Raw genomic sequence first — 18,610 nt, 5'->3', positions numbered from 1 at the left:
TGTCATCATGACTCAGGCTCTCTGGAAGAGATTTATACCAACATAACTTCAAACAACAGAGTTTCCAAGAGCCTAGGATTTTAGAGGACAGGATTTCACAGTGAGGGAGGAAGCACTTGTCACTCAAAGAGGGGCTCCTTTGACACTTCCTGGACCCATGTGCTCTGAGGAGACACAGTCTCCTGTTACCTTTTCAGCTGGCTTGATCTTACGGCCATTCTGGCCCCTTCTCAGTCCAGGCTAATGTGGCAAGGGGGACACCTGCTGTCACTCCAATGGCTCTGGCCTCCTCCCCTCTCCCTCCTCCCTCCTCCTCCTCCGCCCTCCCCTCCTCCCTACCCCCACCTCTCTTTCCTCCCCTTCCTCTCTTACCCCTTCTCACTTCTCTCTCTTTCCCTCCCCCTCCCTCCCTACTCCCCCCCTTCTCCCCTCCTCCCTTTCTCCCCCTTCTCCCTCCCACTTCTTCCTCTTCCTCCACCCCCCGCCCACCTCCCCCTCCTTCTCCCACTCCCTCCTCCCCTCCCCGCTCACCAACCTCCCCCTCCTCCCCCTCCCTCCCGCACCGTCCTCCCCCTCCTCACTTTACTCTCTTCCCCTCCTCTTCATCCTCCCCCTCCCCTCCTCTTCCTCCCCTTCCTCTCCTCCCACGTGTCTGGCCCCCAATGCAGCCCTCTCCTGGTGCTTCTCCTCCTCCAGGCTCAGCAGCACATCACCGCAGAGCGCGCCGGGAGCCACCGCCGGCAGCAGGCCTACATCACTCCCACGATGGCTCAGGCCCCGTACTCCTTCCCGCACAACAGCCCCAGCCACGGCACTGTGCACCCCCACCTGGCCGCAGCTGCCGCCGCAGCCCACCTCCCCACCCAGCCCCACCTCTACACCTACACGGCGCCCGCGGCCTTGGGCTCCACCGGCACCGTGGCCCATCTGGTGGCCTCCCAAGGCTCAGCACGGCACACCGTGCAGCACACTGCCTACCCGGCCAGCATCGTCCATCAGGTCCCCGTGAGCATGGGCCCCCGGGTCCTGCCCTCGCCCACCATCCACCCGAGTCAGTATCCAGCCCAGTTTGCCCACCAGACCTACATCAGCGCCTCTCCAGCCTCCACCGTCTACACTGGATACCCACTGAGCCCCGCCAAGGTCAACCAGTACCCTTACATATAAACACTGGAAGGGGAGGGGAGGGGAGGGAGGATGGCCAGAGGGGAGGAGGGAGGAGGGGTGAGGTGGGAGCCGGGCTTTTTATACTGAAGATGCGGCACACAAACAATGCAACGGGGCAGGGGGGGCAGGGGGCAGGGACAGACACAGATGAAACTTGAACTAGGAGGTGGGGGGACTTAGAGCAGAGAAGAGAACGTTTTTAAAAAGAAGGGATTGAGGAGGGGGAAATCTATGCTTTTTATTTTAAAAAAGAAAAAGAAAAAAAAGAAAACGTCAGTAACAAAAAACACAGCTCACGAACCCATTCTGCACCAAACTGGAAAGGAGAAGAAGAGAGCGACGGAAAATTCTGGAAATGGGGGGCCCCAGTTTTTGAAGAACTTTATCTATGAACTTCTCAAAGATTATTTTCATATGGCGGCAAGTGACATTTAAGAATTTGCTGTCAGGGACACCTGATGTGGAAATCCAATAGATTTTTAATTATGGAACATAAGAATTAGGGATTTTTCCAGAACTCTAAAGGGTCAGCAGCCCTCTAGAAGGTCAGGCCATGGCCTGAGGAGGCTGATATCTGGGGGTTGGTGTGGGGTTGGCAAAAGCCCAGTTCTGGCTCATTTGTCAGGACTGGAGTGGGGGGTGGCCAGGGCTGACGGAAGACCCCTTAGCAGAGGGCGCATTTTCTCTTCCCGAGCACTCTGGATAAATCCCTAAGCAATGTTACTCCTCCGGTGTCATTAATAATGTGTGTTGCAAACTTTAGGGGTTTTTTTTCTTTCCTGAAGATTTATTTTCTCTTTGAATCAATCCCTAGTCACGTAGCATAGGGCTAGTGGTCGTCGCCGACACCCTAGTAGAATGTAGCAGTCTACACCCGTTTTCTACTTTGTGTTCAACTCCGATGATACCAATAGACTATTACTCAATGTAATTGCACAAAAAAAAAAAAAAAAAAGTGGTATAACATAGGCATGTAACCAGTGTGGTGGTCCAGGTGTGTGAGCACGAACGAGTGTGTGTGGGTGTGAGCGTGGATGCCACCCTCCCTGTGTGTCCCTCGGCGCCGCCATCACGGCTCTCGCATCCTTGATTTTACACCGTTCCCTCCTAGTGCCTTACCGACCGACAGACGCGGTGTGAGGGTTGATTTCCATGGTACTCCAAGAAGCTGACTGAGGCGAGTCACATCACCTCAGCTCTTCTCTTGTGCTGTTGTAGATTTTACTCTGGTCTTTCCTTGTTTTGTTTTGTTTTGTTTTGAGTTTTAACTTTATTTTAATACCTGTTGTCTTTTTTGAGCTGTTTGCTAATAGAGGGGCATCAGGGAGCTGGCAGGAGCGGGGGGCACCCGTGGATCTTGAGAGAGACGTGGGAGATGGATGGTGGGTGGACAAATTTGACTTTTATCTTGGAGACAAAGAACAAGAGAGACTCCCCACCCTGCACCTTCTCCCCACTCTGCCTTCAGTCCACCAGTGGGGCTGGCTCTAGTACTGTGGGAGCAGAGGTCCCAGCTGTGTTTGTGGAAATGTTGGCCTTGCCTGGCGGCTACCTCCTTCCTAATATGAAAGGGACAGAGGAGAGGAGGCCTGGTACCCAGCACCAGGCTCTCAGGCCCACCCCACGTTCATGCACGGCCCTGCCCCTCTCTCTGGTTCCACCAGCTGTGTTTTGCTCTCACGATTCTGCCAGATCCCTCCCTCTGTAGACAACCATCAACCTTTGTTTGCTGCTGAATCTTTCCTCACATTACCAGGCCTACCCAAGACTCGACTTTGGCTTTGGTTTTTAGAGGGGTCTGGTGGGCAGAAGGTCGGAGGGACATTTAAGAGGGTCACGAGGGGGTCTTACACTGCACTTTGGAACACTCCCACGGGCACTTAAGTTTCCAAAGAAATTTGCCCTTTGCCCTCTTTGCACCTTTGATACATTCTGGAAGTTTTCTCAGGCTTTGAACACTGCAGGGGGTGGGGGTGGGGGGGAGTAGGGAAAGCTCCATTCATAGCAAATTATTCTTGGATACGTGAATGTTGGGAGACGCTGTCTGGTCACAGATGGGGCTCGGAAGGGTGGTCCTAATTGTCTGATTCTCGATGCTGAATCCTAACCGATCCCAAAGCCAAGTTTCCAAGGTGCAAAGAGATGGCTCCTGGTTTTGTCAGTTCATCCTCACGCTCCCCGCCCCCCTCCACAGTCTCCCTTAACCATCTACTGTGAACAGTGGTTTTATAGTGCTCTCCAGCCTGATTCAGTCATGAAGCCAAGCCACTACCTTAGCTGTTAGCTGTGAAATGTAAAATAACTCTGGAAACTCCCCCTCCCCAGCCATAAATTCTGCTCATCTAACAAAGAAATAGGTCCCCGAACTGGAACCCACTTAGTCCAGGCCTTAGGCTGGAAGGAAGGACCCCACGGCCCACTGGAGGCGCGCAGGCAGCTCCCGTGTCCCCGGCAGGCAAGCCCAGGACAAGACCCTCTCCTTGTGGAACCGCCAACCGATCGGCCGATCGATACTCTTTACCCAGAAGTGAGGAAGTGCTCTCTGTCAGAGACCACAGGGAAAATGGCCAGTCCGGAGAGAGTGGGGGGAAATGGGAGCCAGGGCCACGCCGGCCGGGAAAGTCCGCCTGTTCCTGACGTGCAGCAGAGCCCCAGAACATTTCCTCATGACCAGGGACAGAAGTCTTGGCTGCAGATGAGACTCTCCTTGCCTTGCTGGGTCACAGCCTGATCCCCTTGCACAGTCGACTTCCAGCCCTTCCTAGATCTGATCTCTTAGGGGCAAAGACAGCATAGCCTTCCATTTAAAGAAGCTCGTTTCGTCTACTTACGTTGGAAGTCTCTTACTCTTTCACCTGATATTTTCTTTCTTTTCTTCCAGATCAGGAATGAAAGTTCCATGCTGCTCATAAAGATAATATTATTGTACTAATTATTTTGGTTATTACCATTGTAATTATTATCGTTTTCATCATGTTGATATTTTAGCTGGGGTTTTAAATGCACATTTATTCCCAGTATCTTTGTGTTTTCTCTTTAATATTTAAACTTATTTTATTATATCTGTGAGTCTCTGAGTAGGCAGGAAGGACATATGGATGTCCAGTTTTGTTAGACAAAAAACAAAAAAAACAAAAAAAAAACAAAAATAAAAAGGAAAGACACAGGAATTAGGAAAACTGTTTTTGTCATCTCTAGTTCACAAAGAGCCGTCAAGAAAGATCGACCACAGAACAAAAGTTTGAAGAAGAATCAAGGCCTTGTCTCTGTGCAGGCCAGATGGGACTCTCGACAACATGGTCACCGTCTAGATTCTCAGTGGCCTGGGAAGAGTTCTGAGGTGACATCTCCTGGGCCGGACTCTTAGCTGTGGTTTTTTCCCCACGTCCTCTGTGCTCTCCTGTGCTTCTGGAATCTGCTGACTGCATTCTTGGCCTGCCTCGCATCTGATGCTTACCTGTCATGCAAAAGAAAGCCCCTCTGCCTAGAGCTGACCAGATGTCCTTCCCTTTCCCCTCAGCGCACCAGGAGTGTGGCCTGTCTCCTTCAGTGCAGAGACGGTTGTCCCCTCCCAGAAGCCACTGAGTGGAATGAGCTGACATAAGGGTGCTAGGCAGGTGGCACCTTCCCCTGGGAAGTTTCAGCCTCACTTCCCTGCCTTCCGCTCACTCACCACACTGCCCACTTCTCCCGTCTCCCCCCCTCCCTCCCCCAAGTACCTCTTCTCAGCACGCAATTCTAGGGACAGAACTAGGAGCCAAAAAAAAAGGTAGAGGGATGGTCAGAGGCCAGAGGAGCGCTGGCGACGGCAAGCACCCCTCACCATTGTGGGCGCAGCCCCACCTGAAAGCATTGGCCAGCGGAGGGGCACAGTGGGGCCTCACGGCCATCCCCTCAGTGCGCTCTGCCCTGTGCGTGATGGGCTTTCTTTGATCGGCTCGAGGTGCCCACAGACTGCCCACCAAACCCAGAAACCATAGACTTGGGGTTGAAATGCCGGTTTTGCGGAAGATTATGACGAAGGGCGCTGCGGGGCGGTACCCAGCCCTGCAGGCGCTCGGCAAACACGAGCGCGTACTCCCCTCGTCCCACCCCCCCCCCTCCTCCTCTAGTCCCAAGCACAGAGCTGTGGACCAGAAGACCCCAGTGGGAGAGGCCCCACTCCTTGTGCGCTCCTTAGCACTTGCCCGGACCTCCTGGCCCGTCCTTCGGCTCTGAGTCACCCTGGCCAGTCGGGTGACTGAAAGCCTGCCCGTCCCTGGGACCAAGCTCCGAAGTAAAGGGATGCCAACCTCAGCCTGGTTTCGACCACAAATAACCTAGAGCATCATCTTTTCTTCACTGGCTCAAAATAAAGAAGCCTAGCAAAGACGAAGGGGGAAAAATGCAAAAGGACAGGTCAAGGAGAACCATCTAATTGCAGCCTCGGGAAGGACAGGTGGATAATGCTTCTTGTGCTTAGTGCCTCTTTGATGACGTTTTGGCTGTTTCCAAGGGAAGGGGTGAGCAGGCCGACGGGTGGGAGAGTCTGAGGCTCGATGCCAATTAATACTGTGAAGCGGTACATGGCGGTTGATGGAATTCAGAGGGAAAGGAAGGGTCGAGGCAAACCCGACGGTTGTCTCCTGGACTGTATCTGCATTCTGGCCTTACTGGCGGCGAGTGGCTTGCAGGCTGGGGGAGCCAGCTGGCCTTGCCTTCTTCACCCTGGAAGGCTCAACCCGCCCAGACACCAGATGGTTGGACGTGAGGAAGGGAAGGTGAGATTAGCACAGCTGCTAACGGGCTGACTTCCCTTGACCAGATCTTTGGAAGGGCAGACACTCATTTGTGAGCAAGCGTGTGGTGGGGGATTTCGGTTGTGTGAGTGCGTGTGAGCGAGTGGAGCAGACTTTCTTGGAAACTGGAGGAAGGAGATGAGGAGGCTTAAGGAGCTACTGCTGATGGGCTGTGGTTGGTGAAACGAGGTGTCCGTGAGCCGGCCCCGGCTTTCACCCCAGGCCCTCTGGTGCCGGGGCCCGGGTGGGGCGTGGGGCCCCTGCCGGCCTGCCCAGCAGCTGCTGGGACAGGGAACAGAAACCAGAAGATCACTAGGCGCCCGCACGTAGCAGAGGGAATTCGACAGGGAGGCGAGGACTCTTTTCCGCAGGCCTGGCCTGCGATTGCACGACGCCGGCGTGAGCCACTTTGCCAGGAAACATTCCAGCCCCGGAAGCACTTTCCGTGCCGTTCTTTCCGACGCGTCTGGCAGGTTTCAGATGGGGAAGCCTCAGAAATTCAGCAGGCCAGAGATGTCCTTACCAAACTGGAAAGGAAGGTGAAATGTTCCCTTTTTTAGCCAAAGAACCCTTCTCAAAGACACCTCCAGACAGGGACAAAATGGCATCCCTCTCTTTCCTTTCCGGGCAATAACGACATCATTAGTGATGCAATGCCATTTGTCTTTCTCTTTCCCGTCTCCTGACTTGTATTCTTTTTTTATTGCGTCCATTTCAAACTGTATTCATCTTTTAAGAGGAGTGGAGATTAGTAACCCTAAATGCTGCTGCTATTGGCAACCTGGAGGCGCCTCACAAACACGTGGGCTTTACTGATGTCATGTCACCACGGGTACAGACCGGAGCGGACCCTCCACGGGGAAGCTGAGCTGCATCGGGGGTGGGGGGGGGGTGGCGGAGGGGGGTCCCGCGCACGCTGGAGCTGCTCTTGGGGTGTCAGTACTTTTCCACTTGGATGCCTTAGGACTCTCGCTTCTACTCTGCACAGACTAGACTCAGTCGAATCTCAGTTGGGCTACTCGAGAGCTGAAGATGGCGGAAAGACATTTAAACGCAATAGAAACTTCTGAAGGCTTTTGGTACCGATGCTCGCTAGAGTGGCCCAAGCTAGTGGAAGGGCTTCACATCTTTCTCGCGGCTCCCAGAAGTTCCAGAGGGCCAGCTCCCGGCCAGTGGCTCCTTTCAGACTCAGTGAGCAGTACCGAGAAGTGACCCTCCTGCAGAGTGCGCTTCCTCAGAGATCCTCCTACATTCCCCCGGCTCGACTCCCCGCAAGTCGTTGAGGGCCCCTAATCTAGACCGCAGCGATAGAACATTCTGTTGACTCCCTCCCGTTTGTTAAAACTCGCAGTGTCCCTCAAGGAAGCAACGGCCAGCATTCGCTGAATGCTTTCAGTCCTCCAGGCCCCACGCCAAGCCCTGTACCAGCTCACCTCTTGGAACCCTCGTCGCCGCCCCACTCACAGAGGAGGAAGCCGACGCTCTGAGAAAGTGGCACGTGTCAAAGAAAGGAAATAGAATGGTGGTCCAAAATCTCCACGTTTCTAGTGAAATTTTTGTTATTCGGGACTTCACTGAGCTACCGTTTCGTTTCGCTTTTTTTCATTAACAGCAATGAGTGGCTTCGTGTTTTCCGAGGAACCGTTTGACGGTACGTCTGTTTACTGTGTGCCAAACACTGCTAAAACTTGCTCACCGGTCATCTCGAGTCATTCAGTCTTACCACAGTGCTCTGAAAGGGGCACCATTAGCCCCTTTACAGATGAGGCACCCGGCTTGGAGAGCTGGCGGCGTGCCCGGGGCTACACGGCTAGGGAGGGAGCCGGGCCGGGCCCCCCGGGGTCGGTCCAGGTCCAAAACCGGGCCCGTGGCCGCCAGCCTCCGCCACCTCCGGTGCGTGTGCGCAGAGAAAACCTTGAAGGAGCGTCACCCCGCGCGATCCCCAGCAGAAGCTCTGAGTGAAGAGGGAGCCGTGACCTGGATGCAAGCAGAAGGGGCAGAGTGAGTTGGACTTCTAGAGAAAGTCTTAGGGGAGTTTCTTTTGATTCGTAGTAGAAGTCATTTTAGATTCCTTTCCAGCGTACCAACTAGCTTTAGTAGTGCTGCTACAACAAACTCTCACGAGTGAAGAAAAAAAGTGTTCTTTTCTTCTTTTAAAAAAAAAAATAATAATTTTTTCTTGCTTATAGTTAATTCTAGAAAGGCAATACTAAAGGTATATATTTTTTTTAAAATGCTATTTTTTACTGCACTGATAAATATCATGACAATTCTGGTCTCTATAAATCGATCCACTTGTCAGCTCTGGGTAGAACCAGATGCAGGATTCACACCAAATGTGTAAATACCGTGTGTGGGTCTGGTGTCCAGGAACTTTTTTTCTTTGTGTAAACAACAAAAAAGGGGGGGGGAGGGGAGGAGAAAAACAAGATGACTCTTGGAAAGAGGAACCAAATAAGGGTTTCTTTTGAGATAGCTTTCTCAAGGAAGGGGAAGGAACAGTTGTGTAAACAGAAAAATCAGCCAACTTTTAGGATATAAGGAAGGAGAGTCTCTTGCCGCAGTATGAGATTCACAGTCACACCGAAGCATTTTTAATTTGGTTGAAAGGTGACGAGAATTTAGAAATGCTTTAGGACGAGATTTTTAATTTTTTAGGAACCTGTTATCCTTTGTTATGAAACATCTCCTCAGTTGTTTGGGGTGGGTTTTTTGTTTCTTTTTTATTTAAAAAAAAAAAAAACTTCTTTATTGACTGGCTCCAGGCTTGTTTGCCTCGATTCTTAGGTAGTTTACACAAGTTCTAGAACCTTCTAGAACTTTAACTCCATTGGAAGCAAACCCAACTAATCAGCATTTAAGATCCTGGTTGGTTTCAATAGGTATTCTGGAATTCTGACGGAACACCTAAAGATTTTTTTAAAGAAGGTTTTAGATGCATTACCTTACACAAACTGTGACCTAATGGCAATAATTACCTCAACTGTGGGCATTCATCCTGGTTTTAGCCTTTTTTGAAATCATGTAGCCAGCTTGATCTTGGGATTTAAAAGACTATGAACTCTGTGTGGGCTGCAGATAATGATTAATGCACACCCTGGTCATTGTTGCTTAAGTGAATTCTGAAAACAGCTGATCTTTACAACAAAAACTAAACCAAGGAAGAGACTATTCTCTGTGTGTTGTAATGAAATGTGATATTCAAATGCACATGTTGAGTATATATGTTTTTAGCTACTGTAAAATGCTGTTAGCCTTCTAAGATCTCGAGAGAGCCACACTTTAAATGCGTAGACTAAGTAATTGACTGTGGATACTGAATCATATTTCTGGCTACGTTTTATAGCTAAAGTGTTTTATAGTTTACATTTAAACTGGTACTTTTTAAAGAAAATTTCTGTTTATAACTGACATCTTCAAACCCCGGCGACTGCCCCTCCAAGGCAGGTGTTTTCTAACCGTACTCTTATGTAGCCCAACACACACATTTCCCTCCACGTTACTGGTCATGAACGCGAGAGATTGTGAACGGGTTTCTGGACTGAGTGGGAAGGGGTGAGTCCGTAGCCTGGGCCAGATGTGAACACCTCATGCCATGCTGTATCAACACTTGTCTCTAAAGAGGCCTTCTCTCTGACACCGTGGAAGAGGCAGACAGAACAGATACCTGGTTCACTGATTTTGTCTTGATTTAAATGTTTCATTTCTGTCAATCCACTGACGTCCAGTCACCAGGCAGTAGAAGACACTGGGCTTCAGGTGGCCCTGGAGGTACAGCTGCTATTTCTGGGCCCCCCCCACCCGGCAATACTTTGATCGGTGTTTTGCAGTGAGGGAGTCATACACCCCTACGCCCATACTCAATGGCCGGGTTTTCCATATATCTGCTGTCATTAATTCCTTTTCTCCTTTAAAGCAAAATAAACGCAAAAGGATGTGTTTACCTTTTACTCTGTCAAAGTGAGAGTTGAAACCTAGGCCAGTGGGAGTGGGGGAGCTAGATTGCTTCCTAGAGATTGTGTAAGTTGCTGCTGAGCAGGGCGGGGGGGGGGGGGGGGGGGGGGGCCGGGGGACCTAGGGGCAGCTGGGGGAGGGGAGTGGGTCAGAGAGCCCCTAGGAGTAGAGATCTTCCTTGGGACGCTTCAGAGAGTGGGCCCCACTGTCTTACAGGAACAGGCTAGAAAGTGCTGGTTCCCCTAAGAGTTTGGGTTTGTTTCTTGTTTCCTCGTACCACAACCGAAGCGCAGAGGACCCGCTGTGACAAAGGGCATTCCGTTAGCAGAGAAGACCTTGAAAAACTGCAAAACACCCGGGACCAGGGAACCGTTGGTGTGTGTTTTCCCTGTGAACTCTGTGGACAGTATGTTCTCGTTACAAATGTTAGGGTAAAATACTCTTTATCTCGCCCTTCCTACTTATCCTTCTGCTTTTCCTCTGTTTGGTTTCTGCCTTTGCTTTAACCAACCAAACTGACTTTACGTCATTGTCTCTGGGGCTTAGCCATGTGTTTAAAAACTAGAAGCATAGAATTTAGCTTTAAAAAAGAAAAACAAGCGAATATGCTGTAATCTGAAAAAAAACAAAAACTATTGCTCTCTCTAGTTTCCTTTCAACCCCTGTCCACACAAATCTCTCCTGGAACTGCCTCCTCACTTCTTGCGTGGGGTCGGTGTCTCCGTGGCCACCTCAGCCCCACACCCGGGCACCCCGGACCCCCAGGACGCTCTCAAGAGCCGGGGAGAAGCACCCCCTTGGCCTCGCGAGCGGTGGTCTTGCCTCCCTGTCAGATGTTCACCCGCTTGGTTGAAGGGGCAATGGATTGCTCGTTATTAGTAATATTATTATGATGATTTTAATAGTTTTCGGCTCAGGTTATAAGGAAGAACTTGGGAAGTGGAAAGTGACTTGACCATGCCCATCTTTTGTAGCTTTTCCGTGACTTCTGAGTGGAACATGAAGCGTCCCCCGCCCCCCTCGCCTCTCCTTACTTCCAAGCAGACACCCCCCCACCCCCACCCCCACCCAGTGGGCGCCCCCTCCGTCTCGGGGTTTCTCGCCGCCCTGTCACCCTCCCTCTGGCTTTTGTGTTACTGCTCGTTTAAAGCTGTCTTCCGTGGCTTTTCCAGGGCACGATCATTTCTGGCCCCCAAAGCATCTCCATCTTGTTTGTGTGCGTTTTTTAACCAAATGAAGTAGCCCAGGAAGTCCTACTTTGGGGCGGCAGGCTTTCTAGTTTAGTAGAATCACTGTATAGATATAGATGTTGATATATATGTTAGTGTATATATATATCAAACCAAATTTCTGATAGGAGAAGTATAGCTTTACCGATGAGGGGGAAAAGGAGCTGTCAGAAGTCAGGCAGCATCGGCAGCGTAGACGAGCCGGGGCCGGCCCCAGGCCGCACCTTCCCTGAGTGGGCCCGAGGCATGGCGCCGGGTGCCTGTCACCCGCCTCGCCGCAGTGGAGGCAGGCGGCCCTGCAGGGTGCTACTGCTCTGTCTGGGTCCCCAGCCTCCAGGGCATAGATGGATGAGTGAGGGGGTGGGGGGGCAGCAAATCAGAATGACTGGAATTTTCCATCCCATTTTGCTTTGACCACACATATTGAGCTGCAGCCTCTGATACTATATCACGTTTCCGAAAGTGGGATCCATTAGGGTGGAAAGAGAACAGATCTGTAGACACGTTTACCTTCCAACTGCCCATGAATTCCGGACACTGGATAGAAAGACTCACTCCCCAGAATGAGAGCCGGGAAGAGGAGACCCGGTGATGATTGGTCACCAGTCCAAGGAACATGGCTCCCTCCCCAAGGTCACCTTGCCTCCACCTTCCTCCACCAGGTCATCTCAGCTCAATAGCCCTACGAAAGCCCCGGTCTGTTGTGTTCCTTCACTGTACGGTTTCTGTAATGAAAAGTGTTAATCCATGTTAATCTTTGTGAAAATTATTGCGTGCAACAGTATTTTCTCGTGTACCTCTTTTTCCTATGTGAATTGTCCCTCTTTTCTTTTTTTATTTATAAATGTCTACTTTTTTTAAAAAAAAAACAAACCAATGTGTTGTAGACCTATATGTAACCTATTCCTTAGTCTCATATTATAGGTATGTTATAAGAATGGATATTTTACTTGGCTTTAGAATGTTTTACAAGAAAAATAATTCTTAACTGATCAAGTCCTTGCTACTAAAAATGCTTGTGTTTTTCATCATGATGTCGTGTGCTTCTAAATTAATAATCATTTTCGTTGTAGAAAAATGGAGTGAATTTATATTAGTCTTGGAAACTAATAATAGCATTGTAAATTTATGAGATGATTTTAACAGAAAAAAATTATAGAAGAATATAGTTATTTTAATTGTAATATTACTAACTGTAGGGTGAGAAAGGGGGGTCCCGTTGTGGTGAACTATGTTATAGCTTGTTACTCACAGTTTCTTTTTGATCATTTTTTCGGTCTCTGAGGTGAAACGAGTTATTAATTAAAATTTGTAAACTCACATATGCATATTGTATATGTGTAGAAATGTAATCACACTTTGTCTTGGAATTACATTAAACTGTTTGGAATCACTGTACACTTGGCCTGCCTTGCTTATTTATTCTAGAACTACAAGACTAAAGAGGTCACTGTCACAGGCAACATCTTTTGGAAGTTATTTAGCCCTTCAGAAACTACTTCATACCCCTGAACGCGTTCATAACCCACCACTGCACCTACGGTTTGCCAGGATGCCTGGGGATGGCTTTAGAGGGAGGGCCTTGAGTCCATTTCAACCTCATCTGTTGGGCAGTCATCACCACTAGCTATTTCTAGAACTTTCATCAAGCCAAACAGAAGCTCTGTACCTATTAAACAGTAAAACCCCATTCCCCCTGCCCTTAGCCCTTGGCACCTACCCTTCTGTTTTCTGTCTCCGGGTACCTTGTGTAAGTGGCATCATACAGTATTTGCCCTTTATCTATTTGCCCTGGCCTATTTCACTTGACCCTGTTTTCAAGGCACATATCAGAATTTCCTTCCTTTTAAAGACGGAATAACATCGCACTGTATGTATATACCCCATTTGGATAATCCATTCATCTGTGGATGGGTAAGTCAGCTGTTTCCACCTTTGCGGTTTTGTGAATGATGCTGCCGAGGACATCGGTGTGTAAAAATGAATCCCTGCTTTCGGTTCTTTTGGATCTTCGGAGTGGGATTGCTGGATTAAATGGAAACGCCGAACTTTTTGAGAAACCGCCAGACTTATCCGCGGTGACTACACCACTCTACATTCCCACCAGCCACACACAGGGATCCAGCTGCCTCACCCGCGCTCTCGTCCTGCCCTCCGTCGCCAGCGTTCTCAGGCCTTGGGACCGCCAGGCTCCTGGCCCCCTCCCCCACCCCCATTATCAGTTCCTCGAGGCTTCACAGGCTTCCCAGCCAATCAAAACTGCACCCACCTTCCCACCTGTACCCCCCGCTTCCTGCCACCTCTGCTTCTGCCACGCGCGCCTGCTGTGATCCAACCAGCCGCTTCACTGCTCCTACTGGAGAAGAACCCCCCAAGCCTGTGGACCTCCGCCCGCCTTCGGTGCTCATCAGCACCCCCGCTGTGGGTAACTGGAAGCCTCCCACGGTGCCCATGCCCTTGACTACGGAACCCTTAGTCTGCAGAGTAACCCAGAGAAACCCGGGCCACAGAGCCCCTCAACCCCCACCGCCTCCCACAGACGCATCGGCCTCAACCTCCATGCTTTCTCACTGCGCAGGCTCTTTCTTGCCAAGCGTCCCTGCTTTGGACCTTCCAGCTTTTCTCGCGCGGTGCCCCGCGAGAAGCTGCCTGCGTCCTCTTCCGGAAGCCTGCCCTCGCGCTCCTGACGAGGTCGGTGACCCCCCCCCCACCCCGTCCTGGTCCCCAACCCCTGTGCCTGGTTCTCATTATGCCACACCGTCAACATTTCCTGATTTCTCTTCTCCGCAAAAACCACGAGACCCTTGCAGGTAAGGAACCGCCAGACTTTGTCTTTCACCTCTTGCTACGGCATCTAGTACAATGCCAGGCACAGCTGATTTGGCTAAATCAGCAAACTACTCAGCCCATTTCTCTTGCCCTATCAACCCACCTTTTCCTTTGAATTCTGGGTCTCCCAGAATTCAGATAATACCAACGGAACCTAAATGCTGCCAACACGTGAACTTGGTTAAATACAATTCAGCCAAACTTCAAGTTACATAAAAACCGATTAAAAAAAGATTCCGACAGAACTTCAGAACTCTTCCAGGATATATCATATTTTTGAATTCTAAATGCACCACCAGGGATCACAGCCCATGGAGGACACGCCCCGGAGCCTGTTCCAAACCACCAGGTGTCCATTTTGGGTGAGTCTGACTTACATGTTTTGTAACTATGCCCTAGGATAGCTAAGCCTAAGCAAATATCAAATACGTATACAAGCAGAGAATACCCTAAGAACAGACTGTAAACATAACACTGATGGGACGGTGTCCTCATGACCTCGTGATCTCTGAACTTACCTGTTTCGTCCCTCCTGTCTGCCAGTACGAAGCTTTGAAGCAGGCCGCTTGGGCCCCCTCCCCCACCTTGCACACTGTGTCCCACTTGGGCCACCCAAAGCTCTTCTTAGGAGATCTGTTTCGTCCAGGAGATCTCCCTCAGAAGATCTAATTCCGTTACACCGTCTGGCACTGCTTGAAGATGGAAGAAACCCCCGGCTCAGCGACACCCCCAATCCTCACTCCTCAGGGAAGAAACAGGGCTAGGAGCTAGACAGTCTGTAGGGGAGCCCATCTAATTCCCGTTTTTCCTGTTGTTTTACCCATGCCCATCTGCGGGAGGCATACAGTCCTTTCTACTGCGACACTTGCCCTTTGAAGTGCTTCGGAAACAACGCTAGAGTATAGGTACTCTTGCGGAGAAGCCACTTGGCGTGTACTTTTATGTCTTTTCATGTGCTGTATAAATGCCTTCTGTTTATTGCAGTGGCTCTCAGGGCCCTTAGCAGTTGCAGACTAAGCCTGTGGACCAGGCTGCTTGTGAGAGAACCAAGTACCCACTGATAGATAAAAGGCCAGAGCCGGAAAGAGAAAGTGGATGTTCAGAGGCAGCCCCTGCTGGGGGAAAAAAAAAATCACAGGTCTTAAGATAGCACAGGCCTGGAGCACCAGGCATTGTGTGAAAGTGACGAATCACCAAAATCTACGCCTGACACTAACACCACAGGGTATGTTAGCTAACGAATTTATTTCTTTTTTAATGTTTTTATTTATTTTTGAGACAGAGAGAGACAGAGCATGAGCAGGGGAGGGACAGAGAGAGAGAGGGAGACACAGAATCCGAAGCAGGCTCCAGGCTCTGAGCTGTCAGCACAGAGCCCGACGAGGGGCTCGAACTCGCGGACTGTGAGATCATGACCCGAGCCGAAGTCGGACGCCCAACCGACTGAGCTACCCAGGCGCCCCTTAACTAACTGGAATTTAAAGAAAAACTTGAGAAAAAAAAATTTTTTTTAAATAAAGAACATTTAAAAACGAAAAAAAGAAAAAGGATAGCGGCGGCCAGGGAGGGAGGCAGTAGGGCAATAGGAGAGAAGGCAGTATTGACAGCATAGTGATTCGGAGCAAGGATGTGAGGACAGCCACCTCCAGCCACTGTTGTTCATGACTGTGAAAGCTGGGAAATCGCTTAATCTCTCGAGCCTCGGTTTTCTTATCTGAAAAATGGGGATAATACTACATGTGACAAGACTGGCTCGATATTCCCCAAAGCTGTTTCTTCTTCTTACTGAGCACACAGCTAGATTGTATCTCCTAGCACGCTTTTCAGATATATATGACCAAAGCTGGACCCTTAAAAACTGTCACACGTTTATCCACACTCTCTTCCCTCAATTTCTGGCTAGATATGGAAGATCCAGTGAAGGACTCTGAGGGCCTGGGGAACGGTGGGGCCACCAGGTGGAGGAAGCCCAGGGTGCTGAATGACTGGGTGACCTCCTAATACAACCACACCGGACAAAATCACAAAAGAGCAAGAAATAAGTGTTTCTCTTATATTTAAGACTCTGAAATTAGGGTTGTTTTTATTATAGCAATTAACCTATCCCATCTAATTCAGACATTGGTTCCTGGAAGTGAGGTACTCCTAAAACATCTAAACAACAATACATGGGGCACCCAGGTGGCTCAGTCGGTTAAGCGTCCAACTTCGGCTCGGGCAGTGATCTCACAGTCTGAGTTCAAGCGCCGTGTCGGGCTCTGTGCTGACAGCTCGGAGCATGGAGCCTGCTTCGGATTCTGTGTCTCCCTCTCTCTCAGACCTTCCCCCGCTCCCACTCTGTGTGTGTGTCTCCCTCTCCCAAAATGAATAAACATCTAAAAACAAAATTTTTTTTAACAAGAATACATGGCATTGGCTTAGCAGCTGGACAGAGAAAGAAGGAAATTGATTTCAGGATCTGGAAAAGTGGCAGCCCATGCTATGCTTTCATAAAACAGTGGATAATCATGCAGAAATTCTAAGTAGTAGAAATTCTACAAAATCATGTAGAAATTCTACAAAAAAATCGACCGGAGCTAACAGGTCAACCTGGCCAGATTATAGGATAAAAGGTCAATGTACAAGAATCGATTCTGCTTCTGTATACTAGCAACAAACCGTTGGAATGTGACAATTTTTTAAAAAAAAATTATAGTAGCATGAAAAATAAAAATACTTGAGGATAAGTTTTTTTTAATTTGTGCAAAAACTCTACCCTTAAAATTTGTAACAGGTTGCCAAGATTTGACAAAAAACTTTTAAAAATTGAGAGAGCTACACTGCTGATTAGAATAGTCAAATTATTGAAATGGCACAGCCCTTCAAATTGATTTACAGATTCAATGCAATTAACAATTGTTAATTACGAAACAATTAACAATTGTTAACAATTAACAAAAATAAAACAACAGCAACAACAAACTAGAGCATTAGAGACCCACGTGATAACATCAAACAGCCTTACTTGGAGTCCTGGAAGGAGAAAAGAAGGGTGGGGCAAGAGAAATATTTAAAGAGGTAAAGGTGAAGAATTCTCCAAAACTGATTCCGAGACATCAACTTGCAGAATCGAGAATCTCAGTGTGTACGAGCGTACAGCCAGTCTACAATCTTCAGCCTTCCACAGCTGTCTGCCGCCTCCAGGGGACATGCCTGCCACATAGGTGGCCTGCCCAGGGCCCTGTCGAGTGGGGCTGGGTTCGAATCCTGCCTGCACCGCCTCCTAGCTGTGTGATGTGGAGCCAGCCCCTTAACCTCTCTGTTCTTCATCTGTAAGCATGGGCAGATGATAATGCAGGCCTTGCAGGGACGACCAAGCAGACACCAGATGACCTGGCAGCACAACGCCACACGCTTAAAATGGGCTCCCTGTCGTCCTCCAGCGTCGCAGAGGACATCTGAGGAGGGTCCGGTGTGTAGGCTCAGCCTTCTGCGGGGGCGCTGCCCGCTCCAGGGGCTCACCGAGGATGGGACTGGGGTTTGGGCTCAAATCCGCTCAGGGCACAGCAGCCCAGGCTCCAAGCTAAGCACTCTCTCAACTCCAGGGGGGGTCGCCTTGGCAAGGAAAAACCTTCGCAAGGGGCTAAGTAAGGTGGTCCCTGCTCCAGCGACGGTGGGGGTTGGGGTGGGGAATCCAGCACCGGCGGGGTGTCCGCCCTCGGTGCTGCCCCCTGTGGCCGCCAAGAGCACAGCACCCTGCCCTGCAGCCCGGCAACCGGGTCCGCTCAGCCACATGGGAGACCGAGGTGCTTCGCCTGGGTATACGCTTTGGAAGGATTGCCTACGTTTCTGAAGTTTGGCCGTGCCCCCTTCCCAGCCCTCTTCAGTGCCTGGTTGTCTGCAGGTGAGAGCACAGCCCGGAAGCCCCGGCCAGGCGCTACCACGCCTCGGGACCCCGGGATCCTGCCACACGCAGTCTGGCCACATGCGTCAGCCTTTCCTCCTTTCCTGCCTTGGGCATTTCTGTGAGAATTAAATGACGTACCACCGGCAAGGCTTTTGAGCCCCACGTCTTTGAGGGGAAGAGATTGTGCATGACTGAGAATAGGGGGAAGTGAGACTCCCCCCTCCGTCCCCCAAAGTAGTCCTCGCGGCAGCCGACCGTTGCCTGGGTGCTCGGCCCCGCAACACGTTTCCCCACCGGGGCTGAGAAGGTGCCGGGCTTCCTGCCACCCCGCCCAGGCGCCACCACTGCCCTGAATCCCTATCACCTCTTAATAGTACGCTTGGGTTCCTCACTGGCTTCCCACTAAAAACAAAATGTGAACTCTCAAAATGCCCATATTTTACTAGATACCTGGAAAGCACGCAGAAAGTTCAACATCACCAAGTTGACAGATTTGTCTGAAAATGGACAGTAAAAGGGCTGAGCAGAACACAGCAGGACCTGGTTTCGCTCTGAGCTATTTTTTGAAAATGGGCCAGGACCCACATTCACATGGGCCACTCCCTGGCAGGCCACCCCTCTCAGCCAGCCCGGGGCCCTGAGAGGAGGCCGGGGAGGCCGGGCTCCACTGTGTGTGCTGGGGGCCGGGCGCCCTTGGAGCCCCTGCAGGCCCAGGGGAACTGCCAGGCCCCTGCTTCCTCCCCAGGCAGACCAAGGGGGACAGGAAG

At 50.4% G+C, this 18,610-nt stretch overlaps 1 protein-coding gene across 4 annotated transcripts in view; it reads left to right on the top strand.

Moving 5' to 3' along the window:
- HIPK2 (homeodomain interacting protein kinase 2) overlaps window positions 1–4,327 on the top strand; it is a 180,284-nt gene extending 175,957 nt beyond the window's left edge. For 2 of the 4 annotated variants that reach the window (XM_053897360.1, XM_053897359.1), the window contains exon 15: window positions 669–4,327. In XM_053897360.1, the coding sequence (XP_053753335.1) occupies window positions 669–1,325 (657 nt within the window). In that variant the 3' untranslated portion in view covers window positions 1,326–4,327. The remainder of the gene's footprint in view (window positions 1–668) is intronic. The other 2 variants (XM_053897361.1, XM_053897362.1) reach the window with 2 other exon arrangements.
- Window positions 4,328–18,610: the final 14,283 nt, after the last annotated feature.

Source organism: Panthera pardus, unplaced genomic scaffold, assembly GCF_024362965.1.
Source record: "Panthera pardus isolate Hobbes unplaced genomic scaffold, ASM2436296v1 HiC_scaffold_8, whole genome shotgun sequence".
Lineage (NCBI taxonomy): Eukaryota > Metazoa > Chordata > Mammalia > Carnivora > Felidae > Panthera > Panthera pardus.
Note: the sequence above shows the minus strand (reverse complement) of the source record. Positions and strands in the feature narration are given on the sequence as shown.